This window comes from Phocoena sinus, chromosome 8 (assembly GCF_008692025.1).
Source record: "Phocoena sinus isolate mPhoSin1 chromosome 8, mPhoSin1.pri, whole genome shotgun sequence".
Classification (NCBI taxonomy): Eukaryota; Metazoa; Chordata; class Mammalia; order Artiodactyla; family Phocoenidae; genus Phocoena; species Phocoena sinus.
In genome coordinates this window covers 7497272-7517799 of record NC_045770.1, presented here as the reverse complement: position 1 = coordinate 7517799, position 20528 = coordinate 7497272, and the positions used below count along the sequence as shown (strand labels likewise).

The 20528-nt window shown below is 54.7% G+C and overlaps 2 protein-coding genes across 2 annotated transcripts in view; one reads left to right on the top strand and one right to left on the bottom strand.

Annotated features, from left to right (window-relative positions):
* Window positions 1–19217, top strand: part of DCPS (decapping enzyme, scavenger) — a 34339-nt gene extending 15122 nt beyond the window's left edge. The window contains exons 3-6 of the mRNA XM_032641622.1: window positions 8455–8600; window positions 14409–14522; window positions 16813–16923; window positions 18789–19217. Of these exons, the coding sequence (XP_032497513.1) occupies window positions 8455–8600; window positions 14409–14522; window positions 16813–16923; window positions 18789–19055 (638 nt within the window). The 3' untranslated portion in view covers window positions 19056–19217. The remainder of the gene's footprint in view (window positions 1–8454; window positions 8601–14408; window positions 14523–16812; window positions 16924–18788) is intronic.
* On the bottom strand, window positions 1127–1480 carry LOC116758629 (dolichyl-diphosphooligosaccharide--protein glycosyltransferase subunit 4-like). The gene has a single exon (XM_032641623.1). The coding sequence runs from the start codon at window positions 1402–1404 to the stop codon at window positions 1291–1293; it is 114 nt and encodes a 37-aa protein (XP_032497514.1). The 5' UTR covers window positions 1405–1480; the 3' UTR covers window positions 1127–1290.
* Window positions 19218–20528: the final 1311 nt, after the last annotated feature.

Below are 20528 nucleotides of genomic sequence, written 5' to 3'. Positions count from 1 at the left end.
TGTCAGGTGCCGTTTCAGGCAAAGTACACCCAGTGTACAAAACAGAGTCTTTGCTCTCAAGGAGCTGATGTCCAGTTGGAGGAGAGGAACCGTAAATGACAAATAGGTCAAGAGTCAGTAAACGGCTAAGAAGAAAAATAAAGCATTAGAAGGGAGACAGAAGGACAGGGACCTGGGCTCCAGTTAAAAGGGGGCAGTTCAAGTGCCCGCCTGTTTCCTTTAAAACCCTCACGAAAAATGGCATGAAAGGACTTACCTTTACCATAAAGACTAGAGGGAGAGGAGACAAACCAAGGAAGCGAAGGGAGGAGGAACTGACGTGGCAGGTCTGAGAGGGGAAACCTGAGCCAGCCGAGGGGAATCTGAGCCACGGCTGCCAAAATCCTCTTTCCCGCTTCACAGGACTGGTAACTGCTCCTTCCAGAGGTGGGTCTAGAGATTCTAGGTGCCGGTGAGCGTGGGGTGATGGTACCAAAACGTAGAAGGTTAAGTGGAAGTCAGCACGTTTAGTGTTGAGATGACCCCTGGCCACCTTCCCTCCAGCCACCCGCTTCTCTTCCTCATCGCTCAGAATGCTGCCTGCCAGGTTCCTACCTCCACACAGGAAACCGGAAGAATCGTGTGGGCAATCTGACTAGCCCAAGAGAAAAGACTTAAGTTCTGGAGGGCTCCATCATGCAAAGGAATAGCCCGATGATCCTAAAAGGAGGCCCCAGGTGAGCGCTCGTGTGTCCGCGGGCTTGCCGCCAGCGACTTAGTGCTCTACTCTTAACATATGAGTGAGTGGACAAACCAGGTGGCAGACTTTTGAGTAATGCCTCAGTTAAAAAAGAAAGGACAAGGAAAAGGAAGGAAGGAAAAGAAAGAGACTTGGAGGAGACAGAAACTACGCAGGGAGAAGGAATTTTCAAAGACTATCATTAATCTCAGAGAGAAATTATGGTGTATAGAAAGCAAAAGAGCAAGATACTATCAATAAGGAAGTTTTTTTTAAAGCTCTTATTTATTTTTTTTTGGGGGGGGACCACAAAAAAAATCTATCTTTTTATATCGGGGGGAGGGAGTAGAAAATAAAGTAGCCCTATGCTGGGCCCTATTCAGTGGTATCTTCTTGTTCCATAAGGTTAAGGAAGACTTTGAGGAAATAAAAGTTGTTTGGCAAAATCCAGGTGTAGTTGCTTTGTATGTTGTGATGGGTAGAAGGGATGAAGTGAAGTGTGAAGGCCCCTCACACCCTCCATCTTGCCTCAGACTATGTCCTGGAACCCTGGGGCGGAGAAAGCGCCACTTTCATTCCTGCTTCTTGGGATTGTTGATGGCCACGTAGTGATAGAGAACGACAAGCAGGAAGAGCGACACGCCCAGCATGTTGGCAAAGATGGCGAGCTGCACGTCCGTGATCATGCTGATCAGCAGGGCTCGGCCCCGACACGCTCTGTGGACTAACTCGAAGTAGGAGACCTGGACCAGAAGTTTGCTGCGCCAGCTCAGTCCCAAAACAGCCACTTCCGGCCGTCAGGCTCGGCCGGTAAGGGCTCCCTAGCTCCCGCGTCTCGCGTGCTCCCGCGGTGCACTCGCAAGGGTAAAGCTCTTAGAAATTAAAAATACAGCGGAAATGGGACTTCCCTGGTGGTACAGCGGGTAAGACTCCATGCTCCTAATGCAGGGGGCCCGGATTTGATCCCTGGTCAGGGAACTAGATCCTGCATGCCACAACTAAAGATCCCATGTGCTGCAACTAAGACCTCATTGCAGCCAAATAAATAAATAAATATTTTAAAAAATGCAACAGAAATGAAAACAGAAGAGAAGATGAAAAATTCCTGAAAAGTAGAGCAGAAAGACATAGAGCTGGAAAATGGGAGAGAAAAAAAACTACAAGATGAATCAAACAAGGTAAATATGCAAGTAGTGTTCCAGAAGGAAAGGGCAGAGAAAATGGGGAAGAAAATAATAAAAAAAATGAGTCCCAGGACTGAAGAACATGATTTTCAAGACTGAAGGGGCCTGACACTTACCCAGCTCGATGGATGAAAATAAACCCGCTCCAAGACCCATCAACACCATCAGGACACGGGGGACAGCGGGGAAAAAACCGGTTAGTACAAAGGTTTGGGGATCAGAATGACCTCAGGCTTCCTAGCAGCATTGCAGTCTAGACGGTCACAGAGCAGTGCTTTCAGACTTGGAGGGTCATTGCTATCCATCCTAGAATTTTTTTTTAAAATTAATTTATTTACTTTTGGCTGCATTGGGTCTTCGTTGCTGTGCGTGGGCTTTCTCTAGTTGCGGCGAGCCAGGGCTAATCTTCATTGTGGTGCGCAGTCTTCTCATTGTCACAGCTTCTCTTGTTGTGGAGTATGGGCTCTAGGCACACGGGCTTACCGTGTAGCTGTGGCTCGCGCGCTCTAGAGCGCAGGCTCAGTAGTTGTGGCTCACGGGCTTAGTTGCTCCGCGGCATGTGGGATCTTCCCGGACCAGGGCTCAAACCCGTGTCCCCTGCGTTGGCAGGCGGATTCCCAACCACTGCACCACCAGGGAAGCCCCCATCCTAGAATTCTTTAGCCAAGCGCTTAATTAAGTGCGACAGTAGAATAAAGACATTTTCAGATGTTCCAAGTCTCTAAGTGTATCTCCCTTGCGCCATATCTCTGGATGCATCTTGAGTTTGTACTTTAGTGCCATGGTTCTTTTTTTTAAATTTCTTTATTTATTATTTTTGGCTGTGTTGGGTCTTCGTTGCTGCGCGCAGGCTTTCTCTAGTTGCGGCGAGAGGGGGCTATTCTGCGTTGCGGTGCTCAGGCTTCTCTTGTTGCAGAGCACCGGCTCTAGAGCCTGCGGGCTTCAGTAGCTGAGGTGCGTGGGCTCAGTAGTTGTGGCTCGCGGGCTCTAGAGCGCAGGCTCAGTAGTTGTGGCGCACGGGCTTAGTTGCTCCGTGGCCTGTGGGATCTTCCCAGGCCAGGGCTCAAACCCATGTCTCCTGCATTGGCAGGCAGATTCTTAACCACTGCACCACCAGGGAAGCCCAGGCCCGTGGTTCTTGATGTATGGTCCTTGGCCCGGCGGCAGCAGCTGCATCTGGGGACTTGTTAGAAATGCAGATTCTTGGACCGCACCCCAGGCGTCCTGAGTCAGGGGTTCTGATGCACACTAAAGCTTGAGAAGCACTGCTTCAGTAAAATGAGGACATACACGTGAAAGAGGAAGATAACGGACCCGGGAAACAAGGTAGCCAGCACAAGAGAGGGGGCGAGGGCAGTGCTCGGAGCTCCTAGGCCACAGCTCTGCACGGGGCACCTGCAGGCCCCGTGAACACACTGTTACCCTTGTGTCTGATGAGTTGTAACATCAAGAGGAGATTTTTATAAAAAGGGAAGTGGGTGTGGGGACGAAGTAGCGACAAGTTGATAGAAAAGAAAACAAAAAAAGTAAATAGTAACTGCATACCAAAAACTGTGCTGAAAAGGAAAAATAGTCATAGTGTACTCTTCAGCAGTAGACAGCATTTACATCATCATGATGGTATTGATGTTGAGTACTGATTTATCCAAAATTGTGATCTGGGGGTGGTGTGAGGATGGGGTAGAAGAGCGTGTGCGCACATGCGTACTCGCGCTCTTCTGGTACAGAGTTGGTAAAACAGCTAAATCCTTACCTTCCATGATGGGAGGTTAATAAATAAGAATAAAACTGAAAAATCAAGGTGGGACGAGTTATAAAAATGTTTGTAATTTGGAACTGTGGAAGTACGAAAGCAAGGAAATGGCCGGAAGAGTTGAAAATGGTGCTCAGACAGGAGCAGAAAACATAAAAACAAGCTTGGTTTGACTTTTAACCTATGTGCAAACACACCTTAAACTAAAAATAAAAACAAAGTTTGAAGAAGCATGACGAATAGGAAGCCCTTGTAAGGAATGTCAGGGATGCTCTCAATAGGTTGTGAACATTCTTGAGCTGTTAGTTTTGGAGTTGATTTTTTTTAAGAATGCCAGGAGGAGGGCAGGGTCAGGAAGTTCCTTGTTGCTTCTCTAGCTACTGGGAGAAGCTTCTGGGCTGGGAGGTGCCAGGTACTTCTCACCCTGGGCAGGTGGCCCCTTAAGTCAACTTGTTAAACTGGGGTTGGCAGAGAGGGCCTCAGGCGGAGGGTGAAGCCACGTCTGCTGACCTGCGCGGCTGGTACGTGGTGCCGAGGCTGAAGCCCAGCGCTGAGCCTCAGCTTCCTCGTGTGTGACGCGGGGACCAAAGTCATACCCGTCTCACACTGGCTGTGGGGAGTGAGTGGGTGCAGGGCTTAGGACAGTGCCTGGTACCTCCACTGGCAGTTAGCACCCAGGGTCTCGAGAGTACCAACACGTTTTTATGTAACTTTATATTTCGAAAAAATTTTTCAACCTTACAGAAGGGCTGTAAGAATAGTACAAAGAACTCCCTTAAAAAGCCCTTCACCTCTTGTTAACATTTGGCCACATTTCCTTTTTCTCTCTCCACATACACATATAATAATATTTTGTTACTATTCGCTCTGTTATTGAAAAGTAAGTTGCAGACGTGGTAGCCCCTCAGTGCTGAGCACGCCAGTGTGTGTCTCCTAGGAACCAGAGTAAAATGATCAATTTTGGGAACTTCCACATGTATACAAAGCCATTAAGTGATGTGGAGACCACTATTAAATCTTGCCAGGGTTTCAGTACCACCTTTCAAGCAGGAATCTCCCGCACACCCCCGTCCTGCCCCCGTCCAGGATCCAGTCCAGTCCCTAGCGTCCTGTAATCTGGAGCAGTCCCTCAGCCCTAACTTTGACACTTGGGAAGAGCTGTGAAGCCACTTGTTCCGTAGAGCGTCCCTGGGTTTGGGAGGAGGATGTCGCCTCGCGATTGGATGCAGGTTATGCGCTTTGTCTTGCACACCACGGCACAGCCCAGGAGGCCCAGGGCGTCAGTTCATCCCATGAGGAGTGATGTTCAGTCCAGTCACTTTGTGTCCGCCTCTGTAATTAATAAGTAATCTCTGAGGAGATGTTTTTGAGGCCCTGAGTGGATGTCCTCTTCCCCGACGTATTTTCATCCGATGGTTTGAGCATTTATCGGGCATTGACTCTCGCCCAGATTCCTCGTGAAGCTCAGTTGCAGGTCATTTGGATAAACACCAGAGTTTGCTTTTGGCTGCCAGTGAGAAACTCAGCATTGGGAAATATATTGACCTTTTTTTTCTTTTTTTCCGGAGAGGTTTTATTCCATTTGGGACAAGAAATGCTCTTCCTGGGTTTAAAGTCTAAAAAGACCAGATTCATTTTTTCATTTGTTCAGTATTTGTTGAGTACCTGCTGTATACCAGGCGCTCTTCCAGGTGCTGGGGATAAAATGATAAAACAAAATTTTAAGGTAGACAAAAATCCCTGTCCTCCAGGGAAGTCCGTCTAATGGGGGAATCAGACAATAAATATGTCCTCCATTGTCAGGCAGTGAGGGGTGAAGGAGGCAGGGTGTGGGGAGGTAAGGGGTGCCTCTCTAGTCGGGCCGTCTGGGAGCTGGCCTTTGGACGGAGGCCTAAGGGAATGAGACGGGGCAGCAGGCGTGAGGCCTAGAGGTGGGAGTCGGTGGGGAGTGTAAGGGGGTCTCTGTGGCTGGGGCAGAGACGGCCGGGGGAGAGTGGCGGTCAGTGGGCTTGGAGCAGGGCCTGGGCGAGACTGGAGGGGCATCCCCACCCTGATGCCAGCAGCGAGGGTCTGACCGAGGCCGGGCAAGGGGTGACTGGCTCTGGCAGGGCTCAGAGTGCAGCAAGGTGCGCCTCCTCCAGGCAGGCGGGTCTCAGGAAAGGAAACAGGACGGCAGAAAGTGAGCAGTTGGAAAGTGCCTTTTTTTTTTTTTTTTTTTTTTTTGCAGTATGTGGGCCTCTCACTGTTATGGCCTCTCCCATTGCGGAGCACGGGCTCCGGACGCGCAGGCCCAGCGGCTGTGGCTCATGGGCCCGGCCGCTCCACGGCATGTGGGATCTTCCCGGACCAGGGCACGAACCCACGTCCCCTGCATCGGCAGGCAGACTCTCAACCACTGCGCCACCAGGGAAGCCCCGGAAAGTGCCTTTTTATTTTTCCCTGCTGCTGGGGGGAGGGCAGGAGGGGCCGGTTCCCAGGGCTCTGCGGCGGGGGCGGTCTGTGGCCAGCCTTGGCAGGCGGGCAAGCCGTGGCAAGCCGTGGCTTTCCAGTCTGGAGCGGCCAGGGGCCCCCAGGCCGGGAGCCCAGGGCTGCGTGTGCATTGCCAGTGGGGCCGGGCTCTTCTCTAGGTTGTCCCGGCCCGTCTCCCCACCCGGAGGGAGCGCCTTTCTCCGCCTGCCCCGCCCAGGCGACGCAAGGAGAGTAAGAGCCAGCATTGGAGGAGCACTTTTCCATGGGGGTGCAGGTGGAGGGCAGCTTCTAGAGGTTTCCCACCTGCTGCTCACTGGCTTCTCACGTGCCCAAGGTTACACAGCCAGGATTTGAACCCAGGCTGATTGGTGCCAGCATCTCGTCCTTCCCCAGCAGGCTGCACTGCAAGGGCCAAGGTGCTGACATTCCATCTGTTTCAGGCAGTCTCCTGTCTCCTGAGAGCTTGGTGTGCTTGACCTTTGATCTCTGGCCTGTGACCCTGGGCTGTTAGAGGGTGGTGGGAGTGAGAAGTGACTCACTTGCGAGGAGACTTTTGTGCCTCCCGTTCCAGGTCAGATGCAGAGATTCCTAGGAAGCGGGGTGACATTTATTTAGCGCTTACGTGGGTCCAGTTGACATGCCTTGTTTAACGATAACAACGACTCTCTGTAAATTAGATTTTATGAGCACCATAAATAGATGAGGAAGCTGAGATTCAAAGGTTAAATAACACCCAAGGTGGCACAGCCAGGAAGGGGAGAGTCGTATGCCAGCCTGTGTCTCCATGCTGCGCTGCTCTGCTTGCTAGAGCTGACAGGCCAGGGGCCTCTGGTTCTACCAGGCATCACGCTCTTGGCGTTGCGCCTTTGGACGCCCGCACTCAGCTGCTGGAAGACGATGTGGGCCTTCAGGCAGAGGTGGAAAGAGCAGGCTTCAGGGAGGGAAGACCATGGTTCCAGTCCCGTCTCTGCCCCATCGCACAGCGTGGTGTCGAATGAGTCTGGAATCCCTGTGAACTCTTTTTACCCACCTGTGAAATGAGCATGAAAATCGCCTACGTCCTCAGACCTAGGTTGGTAGTTCTGGGTATGTAGGTGAGTCTGAGCATTTCCTGGAGTGTCCGATGCCCATGCTGGGCCGCTCCTCTCAGGGACCTCTCTGGGAGAGCACATCTGAATCTAGAGTCAAGGAGGACTTGGATCCTTTGAGAAACATCCCAACTGATTTTAAGACAACATTTTCCTTCCCTGCTTTTAAGATCTATGTTGAAGCTGTTGTAGCAGATGTTAAGAGAAATAGGAAAAAGGACTTAACCAAAACCGGGTGGTGTTTTACTAGGACCCTAGCCTAGAGTCTCTTTAGGGACACTACCAGGTTTCCTTGTGATGAAAACGGTGGTTCTCAACTGGGGGCAGTTTTATCCCCCAGGGGCACTTGGCAATGTCTGGAGGCGTTTATGGTTGTCACAACTGGAGAGATGGTTTAACTAGCATCCGGCGGAAACCTGCAATGCTGCTAAACAGCCTGCAATGCACAGGACAGCCCCACAGCAAAGAATTATCTAGGTGGAAATGTTGATGGTGCCAAAGTCAAGACTGGGTAACCCTGGGCTGAAAATAGCCAGTATTTATTACGTGTTAGACATTGTTGTTCTAAGAGCCCCACAGGTATTAACTTGCTAATCCTCCCAACCCTATGACATATGAACTATTATCACCCTCAGCTGACAGATGGAGAAGTAGGGGCACAGGGAGAGTAAACACCTGGACTGGGGCAGGGGTCCCAAGTGAGGAGCAGGCAGAGCCAGGACTGGGACCCTGATGGTCCAGCCCCAGAGTCTGTGCCTTCAGCCACTGTTGTGCTGCACCGCTCTGCGTTAAGGAGGCTGCTTGGCTTTTTTTTTTTTTTTTTTTTTTGGCCACTCTGCGCAGCATGTGGGATCTTAGTTCCCCGAACCCGTGTGCCCTGCAGTGGAGGCGCGGAGTCTTAACCACAGAAACGTTTTATTCCTGTGCTTAGAAAATAAGAGGGAAGGGCTAGGGTTAAGGGTGATGAGGGACCTAGTGACCCATCAGTGAAAACCGTACATTTTCCAGACCGTACATTTTCCAGATTCCGAGTGTGGTTCAGGTCATGAATTTAATGGCACGAGGCACCTCGTGGGAGTGGGTCGTGGGTGAACATAACTTCTTAGTCTTTGGCTCCCTTCACTGGAGAATCAAAGAGAGACCGGGCCCATCCTTTCCGTGGTGCCTGTCAGGGTCAGAGTGTGGCAGGACTGTGTGGAGAGAGTGGCTGACTGTGGCCCGGGCTGTGTTGTGTCATTGCAGACGTGAAGACAACCGTGGTTTACCCTGCCACAGAGAAACACCTGCAAAAGTACCTGCACCGGGACCTCCGCCTGGTCCGGGAGACGGGCGACGATTACAAGAACATCACCTTACCGCACCTGGAGTCCCAGAGCCTCAGCATCCAGGTACTGGCCGCCACGGCCTGGGCCAGCCCCACGGGTCAGATTCGGAGTGCTGTCCCCACGGCCAGTGTATCTTCTCAGGCACCTGTCGAGGTGGTGCCAGGGTCCAGCGCTCTCCCGCCGCACAGGCCACGGGACACGGCAGAGAGTAGAACGGCGCCCCTGCCTTCACGGAGCTTACCTCCTTGTTCAGGTGTCAGCGTGGGAATATATAAGTAACCACACAAAACGTGAGATTGTGAGTGCTGTGGAGAAGAATAAGCAGGATAGACGGCATAGACAGTGCTGGGCTGAGGCTGTCGCTCTTTCATAGAGGATAGTCACCTTCATTGATAAGGGAATTGACAGCGGTCTTGGGCACGCCGCCGAGGCACTCGGGGATCTCAGAGCAGTCCAGTTCGTGGAAAGAATTTCTAAGTACTCTACAGTAGCCTTGATACGGTCTCAGAATGGCTTGCCCTGGCCGGGGGTCTGTGAACGGTAAAGACGGGTGCTGGTTAGGCCTCCTCGTCCAGACTCTTATCCCTGGTTTCACCCACAGCAAACCAGCCTCCAGGAGTTGAGTCACAGGGTAGAAATCCCCTTCCCTTGCTCCCCTGCATCCATTGCAGGGGGCAGGCTCGGGGGCTGGTGCAGGGCCTCTTCTCCCAGGGCGATGGCCGTGGGTTGGGAGCATCTTCGAAGTGTCTTCAGCAACTGGGCCAGGTGCAAGGCCATTTCGCTAAGACATCCGACTTCTTGGGTCTGTGCCCAGCACCAGCCAGAGCCTCTGCCTGGAACTGGTCCCACGTGCACGCTCAGAGATAATGTGATGGATCAGGCGTTCTCCTGTAGAGCATCTCTACATACTCCACCCAAGGTTCAGGCTGTGGTGGTGTGGGACGTCCTAGTGTGGGAAGCTCACAGCCATTTGTCCCGGAGGAGGGAGGGTGTCCTGTATGTGGGGTCTCGGGATGTGGATTGTGCCTGGGAGGAGGAAGGACAGGAGGTTGACAGGGCTTGCAGGGGGTCCCCTGGGGAAGACCCAACCCAGCTGTTAGCCGTGGTCCCCTGCACATTATTTGCACAAGGCTCCTCTAACTCACAGTGGCTTGACTTTTTCCTTTTTTTAAGGCAGTCCCAGCACTTGCCCTGTCTTCTAAGTAGACGGGAAATATGTCTCCATCTTCCTAGACTGTGTCTAAGATTGCGGGGGGATGTCCTGGAATGTGTGTCCTGCTGCACTGGATGTGCGCGTATGTGGGGTTCAAGAGAGGAAGCCTGTAATACAGCTGGTGTGAGTCGTATATATACCTTCTCACAGGCCATCATGCAGATCCTCTTGGGAAATAGTAACCCCTCTGCTCTACCAGCTTCTGCTTGACATGAGCGTTCATGTATTCTTTTTTTTTTTTTTGGCCGCACCGCATGGCTTGTGAGATCTTAGTACCCCAACCAGGGATCGAACCCAGGCACACAGCAGTGAAAGCGCCGAGTCCTAACCACTGGACTGCCAGGGAATTTCCCATGTATCCTTTCTCGGCTGTTTCTAGCAAGTTTACAAGCACTCAGCTTAATGGGCAATAGTCATTGTATTAATGAGCATCCCCTATGTACCAGGCCCTGTGCTAGGCTCTGGAGGGTCACCAAGATAAACACTGATAATGTCCCCACAGTCTTGTAAGGAAGATAGGCCTGCAACCTGGTAACTGCAGTATAATGGGATGAGCACTTTGGCGGTCTATACGCGAGGTACAGTATCGACACAGAGGGCGAGTGATCAGCCCAGACAGTGGGGGGCTTCACAGGGGAGAGGATCCTCCAGTTGGGTCTTAAAGGACAAAGAGAAGTTTGCCAGCTGGAAGAGGCAGACAGGGCACTCCAGGCAGAGGGAGGAACAAGTATAGGGGCACAGAGGACTGGACCCATTTGATGCATTTCGGGAACGGGCAGGAGAAGGCAGGCGGGGGCCACAAAGAGGCTTGTGCACTTTGTCCAGGAGACCAGGAGTTCCCACACCTTGCTGCTCGTCAGGATGGCCTGGTTAGATTTCTTTAAATACAGAGCACAGGGCCCTCCTCCATATCTCCTGAGTCAGAATGAAGCTGGGAGTAGAGCTGGGAAATCCGCATTTAAAAAAATCTTTTTGTTCTAATGATCGTCAGATTTGTGGGCGATTGCCAGAGCGATGAGCATCCTGTTAAAGGTTTGAAGCACGCGGGTAACGTGATCAGATTTAAAGAATCATTGGAAGTTGTGAGAGTAGAAGAGGGAGGAAGACTGAACCGAGGCAGGGGCAGCGGGGAGCTTCCCTTGCGATTAAGGCGTAGACGTGGGTGATTTGGAGCAGTGAGGGAAGGGCCTGGGGTGAGTCCAGGGGTAGCTTGGGCGATGCATGGTACAGAGTCGGATTGTTAGCCAGCACGGGGGCGTGGGCAGCGGAGTGGTTTACGTGGAGGACGGTGAGTTAGTTTGGCACTTCTTGGAACTCACGAGGTGACAGAACAGCGACTGTCCCAAGCATTTTACAGGCATCGTATCTTCACAGCAGGCCTTTGGAGACTGGCTTCAAAGCCAGGCGGTCTGGCCCCAGCGTCTGTGTTCTAAGCCAACTACCCTATTTGGCTGCTCAAATTTGAGGTGTTTGTAATTTCCCAGTAAAAAAAAATGCGGTGGGGTGTCTGCATCTGGATCCTTGGAGACTGATTTGTGAGTCATCTGATCAGGGCTTCTCTGTCGGCCCAGGGTTTGGACTCTAGTCCTGCCGCCCCGGAGCCTCACGATCTCATCCTTCATTTCTGAGTCCCAGTTTCCTTGTGTGGAAAATGTGACCGACGGCACCTCCCTCCTGGGGTCCCAGTGGAAGCTGAGAGCCGTGCCACATATCATGTGCCTGCTGCCATTTCCAGCGCAGAAAAGGCACCAGAGTGGTGGCCGCCGTTGCCCACACAGGTTCCAGGGAGGACGGGAGAGTGTGGGGCTGAGACGCAGGCAGGGGAGGGGCGGCTGCAGGAGAGGGGCCAGCAAAAAAGAGCAGGAGGAGAGTGAAGAGGGGGCTCGGGGAGAGGGGCTTCTGGGTCAGTTGCCAGTGTCGCCTACAGGGAAGAAGTCGTGCCGGGTGCGTCCAGAAGCTGCCAGCACCCCCATATCGTCTGCGGGGCCGAGGCTCCCGGGCTTGCTTTCCCAGCGTGTTACTCTCCCTTATGTCACCCCTATGATTCATGTGGGCTTTGTTCCCTGGCTCTCCTCCCTCTCTAATCTGGGCTGAGACATCCTGTGTATTCAGACCTCTCCCGGCTCTCCCAGAGGCCTTACCCATGTGGCCTACAGCCTGGGCTCTGGGGCCGGACTCTGGGTCGGAATGTGTGAACTTGGATGAACTTCCTTGCACCTAGCTCTTCCTTCCCTGCAATATGGGGACCCCGACAGTGCCCACCTTACGGGCTTGCCGCACAGGGTGGTCCCGTGAGATAGGCTCATCACAGCACAGCTTCCCAGCCCTCACGTGCCGTTCCAGCCCCGCACGTGGTCCCCTCAGCGCACCTCCTTTGCTCTCATCCGCTTTCTTTTTTGCCTTTCCACAGTCGGTCTTGTAGCCTCGGGCAAGCCCAGCCTAACCTCCCCTTGGAGCCTTCCCAGCACCTTCCCTGTTCTCAGTTGCATCCCTGGGCAGGGCTCCGTGTTGGGCAATTTCACACGCATTTTCTCACTTACAGTTCGCACCACAACCCTCACTTGGGGGTGTTGTTAGATCCTCTTGAGGAAGGAGGAAACCAAGGCTTAGAGAGATGAAATCACTTTTTTTTTTTTTTTTTTAAAGATGCTAGTTCTTTATGTATTTATTTATTTTGGGCTGCGTTGGGTCTTCGTTGCTGTATGCGGGCTTTTCTCTAGCTGTGGGGAGCGGGGGCCTTCGTTGTGGTGCGTGGGCTTCTTACTGCGGTGGCTTCTCTTGTTGCGGAGCACGGGCTCTAGGCGCGCGGGCTCAGTAGTTGTGGCTCGCAGGCTCTAGAGCGCAGGCTCAGTAGTTGTGGCGCACGGGCTTAGATGCTCCAAGGCATGTGGGATCTTCCCGGACCAGGGCTTGAACCCCTGTCCCCTGCATTGGCAGGCGGATTCTTAACCACTGTGCCACCAGGGAAGTCCCAGATGAAGTCACTTTGCCAGCGTGCAGCTAGTTAGTGGTGGAAGTGAGAGATGAGCCCAGTCTTGTTGGGCTCCAGAGCCTGTTCATTCTCTCCCAGACGACATCTGCTTTCCAGGCGGAGGCAGAGCTGCTTATCTGTGGGCAAAAGCAGGGCCCCAGGGAGGCTGGGCCACACCAGGGCTCTCCACGCAGGGACACCATCCCCTCCCTCCCGTTTATTTTTGGGAGGTTTCAGGTCAGGATCCGGCTGGCTTTTTTTCTCCAGTAGCACATTCTTAGAGAGAGTTCCAGTCAGAGAGGACATTCTGACTGGAATGTCCCTCCCTGGAATGTTCTCCACCTGCTGGGCTGTGCATCGCTCTGGCCCCAGTGCTGCACGAGGAAGCCACTGCTGGGCAGCCCCCAGACTCCACCCAACAAGTGGCACTGCCAGGCTCTTCTTGACCATATTGTGAGCGGGCTGTGGGTCTTACCAGGGGGTCTGGGAGGCCCAGATTGTCCCAGGCAGGTTTTCTCTGCCTCCTCGCTCTGCATCTCAGACAGTTGCACTTGGCCTTGGCCCTGCTGGCCGACAGCAGAGGATGTGGACTCGGCGGGGCATGGGGGAGGATGTGTGTAGCCCTGGCCCTCACTGACACTGCTGCACCAGCGTTCCTGGTGGTGGGCAGAGGAGCCCTCCGCTGGCCTGGCCGTGTCGGCGCCCTGGCCTCCCATCCACCGCTCGGGCAGCTTGAGGCCCTTCGTGACTGCGGGGCGGAAGGGGCAGCCGTATGAGCCCAGGTCCTGCCCTCTCTGTGGCTCTCCAGCAGGGTTCGCTCTCGGATTTCAGGCACAGAGTTCACTGGCCTGGAAGGAAGTCGTGTTGGCAAAGGGCTCTCAGACCTCTGGGGAAGTGGAGAAGAGCCGGGGCTGGGGGGTTGGATCCCCGTGAGAACAGGGTCCTTCTTATCTTAACCTCCCTGCAGGCTGGCTTCTTCAGAGAGGCCTCCGGGACCTTAATGGTAAAGTGATGCCCTTGGGATTCACGCAGCGCCCAAGGAAGGGTCCTCTGAAGACTGTTGACAGCAGCTAATCAAAGGGCGTGAGAGAGCTGGCAGCCTGGGGTTAACAGGAAAGGTCTGTGTAATCGCCTCTCCACGTGGCGTTTGTTCTGCTTTGTCATGAAGGGTGCATGTCAGCTGGGTCCCCAGGTGGGGCAGCGGTGCTAACCCCAGCCCTCACAAGGATCCCAGCAGGCTGAGAAACCCAGCACACTAACTTCTAGAACCTGAGCCTTTCCCCACCCTGGTGTGTAGCGGACTTCCTCTGCAGAAGAAACCCCCAGCCTGACTCTCTGCCCGTGGTCCTGAATAAAGTGGGACAGGGCCCGCCCATGGGACGCTTTTCCCGAGTCCTGTGGGCAGTGGAAGGGGCGGCTGCAGACCAGGCCTGTGAGGCCAGAGCAGAGCATGTGCACAGTGCCGGCCAGGAACTGCCTCAATGGCCCTGTCTGAGTTGCCGTGGTCCCTGTGGGGATGGCAGCTCCCCGGAACAGGACAGCCTGAGTGTCGGTCCCCCGAGCATAGTGGCCCTTTCAGACTTGGCTGTCCTTCCTGGGGAGGCCTGAGAGCCTACCTGGCCCACTGTGGGGTGTCTCTCAGGGAAAATGACTGGTCTGTGAACCCCCTCTCTCCCCTTCCTTCCAGTGGGTGTACAATATTCTCGACAGGAAGGCTGAAGCTGACCGGATTGTTTTTGAGAATCCAGATCCCTCTGATGGCTTTGTCCTCATCCCCGACCTCAAGTGGAACCAGCAGCAGGTAAGGGATTTCGTGCAGGGCCTCTCTGGTCTCTGAGTGCCCTGCTCCAGGCTGCTGGGCCTCCTTAATCCTGCCCTTTCCTCCTCATGTTGCTCGCTCTCTCTAAGCAGATTATAATTAACCAAAGGGGAGGCCTGAGTTCTCTGCAGTGGGAGCACGTAAAACAAATGTTTACACTTTAATGGGCCAGTTAAAGCCTCTTTCTGGCTCACCTCCCACCCTGGGGGTGAGGATGGGGCAGTGTTTGCATCCATGACCTCGCGGGCTGTTCCTTTACCAGCCAAGCTGGGGAGCTGCACCCTCTCTTCCAGGAGCACCTGGAGCCCTGAGGTGGACGGTTCACCCTCTCCCCGTGCCCTGGATACCGGCAGATCCAGGCAGGCCCACGGTCTGCAACACTGGCCGGCAGAAAGTAGGGTGACCGACCCGAGGAGTCCCGTGCACTACCCGAGCCACAGAGGAGGCCTCCGGTGGCCCAGGGCCACCCCCCTCCTCCAAGCCTCTCAGCTCTGCTGCCTGGCCCCCTAGCGGCCCCTGCCCCGACCTTCTTGAGAGCAGCTTTCCCGGGAGCCGTCTTCACTCACACCGCCCCTCCTGTCCTCTGCAGCCTCTGGCTGCCTTCTCTCCTCCTTCCTCACCTCACTGTGAGCCCCATCACCGGTATCTCTGGGCCGGGGCCCTTTGGCTGCCTGCAGGAAATGCAGGGTCACGTCTGATCCCAAAGAATGGGTTTGTTTTCCTTCCCTCGCCCATCCCGTGAGCTGATACCTGGCACAGCCTTCATGCTTCACTCGATGCCAGTGGAGCAGAGAGGTGTGATTTCATGTCACGTTTGGCGTTCATCAGCAGATACCATCTAAAATAAAGGCTACTGTTATTTGGAAGTCCTGTGACAGTGACACGTGGAACAGCTGAAGACACCCACAGACATGCACACACACTCCAGGTTCAAGCAGTTTTATTTCCTACTTCTCCTTGGGCCCCTAGCTAGTGCGAGAGTCTTGGACACAGGCCATGAGAAGGAAGAGCCCAGAAGGGACTTGTAGGCAAAACGGAGGCCTGGGTGGGCACAGCTTAGCCATCTGCCGGGAGGTTCCCACTGGGCTCACCTGTAGCAGGTCTGGGGCAGAAAGCCTGGATTCTTAGGGCCCTGGAGGAGAAGAATGTGTATGGCATGGAGAGACTGTTGGCATGAAGAGGCACAGTTGGACATCCCGCACCATATGGAGAATGTCATTCTAAGTTTTTAAGTTGGGGCCCTTGGGGATTTGGTTGGGTGACTCATGGTCCCCAAATTATCTCATTGAGGAATCTAGCAGCTCAGATTGCAGGGCTGAGGGCTGCTGGATTCTCTCCATGCCTCGGCCCTTGGAGCCCTGGTGTCTGGGGCTTGCCTCGCACGAGGATGTGAAACTGGCCAAGGCCAGGGTTTGGGTAAGCAGAGACGGCTGGGAGGGTTTTCTGGGCAAGAGGAAGAGTCCGTTTGCTCTTCTCTGGCTCAAGACCTTGTTGGCCTTGGGTCTCAGGACTGTTGTGAACTCCAGGTCCTCAGCAAGGCACTGTTTAGGACGGATGGCAGGAAGGGCCGTCTGTGAGCCCTGTGAGATAGGGGAAGGGAGGAGAGGGTGAAGCCGTGGTGGAGCTCACTGCCCCGCTGGCCTGAGGCTCCCTTCCCCCCCGTCACATGCCCCTTCACTTCCTCGCCTGCCTCTGATTCCAGGCACATGGAGTTGTTTACTCTCCCACCTAGATGCCCTAGACTTTCTTGCCTCTGAGCCTTTGCTTTCCTCTACCTCAATGCCCTTTCTCCAAACCCTACCTCTTCTTCAAGACCCGGGTGCCCTGCCTTCTCTTCTAGGAAGCCTCTCGGGATCACCCTAGCTAGTCTGTCCTTCTTCCTCCTGCACTCTTATCACCTTATGTCTTACAGCAGTTACTTCTGTACATGCAATTAGACCATAAGAGTTGTGCTTGGCATTTTCTTGAACCTCCTTCCCGCCGCTCATTCCCCATCAGCTGTGAGTATGTAAATACTCTCATATGGTATTTTTTAGCAGGAAGAATAAACAGAAGCTCTGTCCCTTAGACTGTCCCACTCACCCTGGCCACGAGGACGCCCACGTTGCCTGGGGATTGGTCCTGCCACGGGGTCCCTGGGATTGGCCGTGGCTGACACTGCAGGCCTTGGGGTGTGGGTGCTTCCTGGTTTCTGGGCGGAATTCCACGATTGGCAGCCTTCCCGGCCCTGTCCCCTGCTGAGCCCGGTTTACCCCTGCCTGTCTCCGCACAGCTCGATGACCTGTATCTGATTGCCATCTGCCATCGCCGGGACATCAAGTCGCTTCGGGACCTCACCCCAGAGCACCTGCCACTGCTCAGGAACATCCTCCAGGAGGGGCAGGTGAGCTGCCGGGGCCGAATCTGTGCCGGAGCCCAGGGGCGTTACACTCCAGTTCCATTGTGTTCCCGGGCCCCTTTCCTCACCCCTTCCAGAAGTCCGTCTCGTGAAAAGGGCTCCTCTCCGAATGCCCGTGCAGCGGCCCATGAAGGCTTTTAGGGGGCCTCACGAGGCCCCTGTTCCTGGTCCTGCCCTGCCCTCTAGCTCTACTCTTAACCCCCTTGCCTCACCCGACACGGGCTTCCTCAGCTCGGGTTCCCGCTCTTGCTCCCTGCCTGTGTCCTGCAGGTCACGTCTGGGATGCCCTCCCATCCCAGGGTTACCTGCCCCGCTCACGACAGCCACATCATGCCAGACGTGTTTCTCGGGTAGATGGGGCACGACCTGACGTGTGTCTGTGTCCCCGCATCTACCGTGAGGGAAGAGACTGAATCCTCTAGCACCTGGCATTCTGGGATCCTTTCTCTCTGGGAGATTTGCTGAATCGAATGAAATCACAGCGTTGCTGAAAGGAGCCCTGGGGGCGAGGGGAGATGGGGGAAGAGAGTCTCGAGTCTTGGGTCCTGGTCCTGGTTTGACACTTTGACCTTAGCCCACTGGATGACCTCAGGCAGGTCACTTCACCTCTCTGGGCCTCGGTGTCTGGAGGGGGTCCTTCTTCCTTCTGATTCCATTATTCTGTGGGCTTGGTCTCAGCCGGAGACATTAGAAGATGCGGCCTCCATGGCAGGCCTGCTGTCACCAGGGTGCCCAGCGGGGAAGAGGCTCCCCCGACCAGGTCGGGTTCAACAAGAGCTGCTCTGAGGCTCTGCCGCAGACCTGAAGGAGGGGCTGTGCTTGGGGCCACTCTCCCTTCACCTGCGGCCCCTGCCTGTCCTGTGCCGACTGCCTTCTGCCCCGCATGCCCACGTCCCCATCCCCCTGGCTGCCTTTCTCTTTTCCCGGTAACTCGTTTCTCTGCTGAAACAGCCTCTGGATGCAGAGCCCCTGGGAGATGCTGGGCCAGCACTTGCGCCTGCCCTGACAGTTCCGGCAGCACCTCCCAGGAAGCCCTTCGGGTGCCCTGGTCCTGGTGTCACCCTGCTGCCGAGATCCCCGGGGGAGCGCCAAATGCAGAATAGAATACAATTCCAGGATGTATTCCGAGCACGCTGAGGCCCTGTCTTTTTCTCTTCACCCCTGCGGCCTCAGGGATTTGCCTACAGTGGTAATTAAGTCTCCTCTTAATTCCAAGCCTTGGAGGCTCCTGAAGGGGGTGTGGTAGAAAAAGCTCTACCCCTGAGCAAGGTTGGGGCAGGCAAAGGGAGCCAGGGCCGAAGGTGATGCTTTCCTCTTCCAACCAGGAGTCCTGCAAGAATTTGATGATCCTATTATGACTCCCTGGTCTGTCCAGGGCAGCCCTGCTCGCGTCCCCTCCCCTATCCTTTCTCTGCCACCAAGCCCTTAGCTCTGCCGCAGCCCAGCTCCACTCTGTTCTATGGTGAAAGGGAGAGCAAGGCCTCTTCCCACCTACTTGATGATACAAGTCTGGTAAATCATCCAGGGCAGGGTAGTCCCCACAGTCTTGGAAACCTGGGCCTGTCCTTAGCACCGAGACTTCCTAGAGGCCCAGAGGCAACTGTGAGGAAGCAGGTGTTTTACCAGGTTGGAGCGGGGAAGCCTGATCGAGGCCACCGTCCCCATCCTTGGGAGAAAGAGCCTCCGCCTTGCTGCTGTCCCCTGCACTTGCTGACCCCCAAGAATGGAAGACAGGGATCCGAAGCCAACAGCGGGTGGAGAGGCTGGTCGGGGCCGTGGGCAGGAGGGGGTTCTGGCGCCGGTGTGTGGGCAGCACGATGAGCCTCCCCGCCCCTCCCCTTTCTTGCCAGGAAGCCATCCTGCAGCGCTACCAGGTGGCGGGAGACCGCCTTCGCGTGTACCTGCACTACCTGCCCTCCTACTACCACCTGCACGTGCACTTCACTGCCCTGGGCTTCGAGGCCCCTGGCGCAGGCGTGGAGCGGGCCCACCTGCTGGCCGAGGTGATCGAGAACCTGGAGCAGGACCCCGAGCACTACGGCCGCCGCACCCTCACCTTTGCCCTCAGAGCTGATGACCCCCTCCTCGCGCTCTTGCAGGAGGCCCAGAGAAGCTGAGTCGGAGAAGAGCACTGATGTGTATGGGGCGGGGGTGGGGTGGGGGGGTGGGGGGGTGGAAGGGCAGCCGGATTTTAGCACCAAGTGAACTTTTTTTTTTTTTTTAATATATTTTCTACTGGTTTCTTTCCAGCATGAGAATAAACTATCGGTCTCATTCGGTGTGGACCCACGGTGTGGCCTGCTGGGGAAGCGGAGTGGGCAGAACCTAGGGGGAAGGTCTTAAGAAGGGGGTGAGTGTCTGGGGGTCAGCCCCAGCTGGCCCGGAGGGCTTGGGGTTTTCTGTAGGCCCCCGTGCACCCGTCCTGGCTGTCTTCACATCCGGAATCCAACTGAGCCTCCCTCTGCTTTCACTCCTTCCTGCACTGCAACCACGGGGCCCTCTGCCGTCTTCCCACTTACTGTATCTCCACCTGTCTGGTAGAAGTAATCGGTAGAGTCTTTTTGACAGTACTTCCTCTTTCTCTCCCCAGCATTGAGGTCACACTTCCCATGTGTGAGCCAATCCTGTTGATATACTCTTGTTGACAAGGATGGAGCATGGCCGCTCCTGGAAGTGGGGGGGCCTTAATAAGAGTCAGATGTTGCAAAGCCCAAGAAGCCTGCCTTTGCCTTGGCTTCTTGGTCAGGGAGTCCGTGGCCTTGAGTTTGTTATCTGGGCAGGAAGGTAAAACAACTCGCAGGGAGCAGCCAGAAGATCAAATACAAACAGTGTCTCAACAGGGCAAAGTGACACGGTTGCAGTGGAGTCTGAAAGCCCTGAGGTTCTTGGATGCAAGGTATGACCAGCATCACAGAATAGAATAGAATGTCCATAGAATCGCGAGGCCAGGAAGGGACTTCAAAGTGTCCAAGGCTATGGCCTGTAGGAAGCCATCAAGGGCTTATCTGGGAAGGTGACATCTACCACTGCTCCAGCAGAACAGGGACTCGGGTGCAGACGTTGACGGCATGCAGTTAAACACATGAGGCTCTCTTTCCAGCCCAGCGGACAGATGTATCACACTGCTGGAGAGGGGCTGGCGTTTGCTCCTTAGCATGGGGCTGTGGGTTACTGGGTCTTGTTTCCTCAGGACACACTCTCAGGGGAGACAGGATGTGTGTCCCGCAAAGTGAAAGGAGGAGGAAAGCTGAGGCAGACGAGGGGGTAGCTCTTATTCTGCATCCCCTGGACTGAGAGCCAGGAGACTGGAGTCAGAGCCGAGCGCCACTCATTTGTTCCTTGCGTGTTTATTTAACACATACTACAGGCCGAGCACTGCCCTAGATAGTGGTAAATGGTCTCTTCCTGGTGTCCACCCGAGGCGTCCTGAGCCTATTTCTTTGTCAAGGGGAATGGGGGTGAGGATCCACTACGGAGTGATGTGCTGGGTGATCGTAAACCAACAGGGCAAAGGGACATGGTTGCGGTGGAGTCCAGAGCTTTGGCTTGCTGATGGACTCAAGCCAGACAGTGTCCTAAGTGCTGGGGAA

Excerpts from the sequence above, each read along its gene's own strand:
- LOC116758629 (XM_032641623.1), bottom strand. The coding sequence starts at position 1,404 with ATGATCACGGACGTGCAGCTCGCCATCTTTGCCAACATGCTGGGCGTG.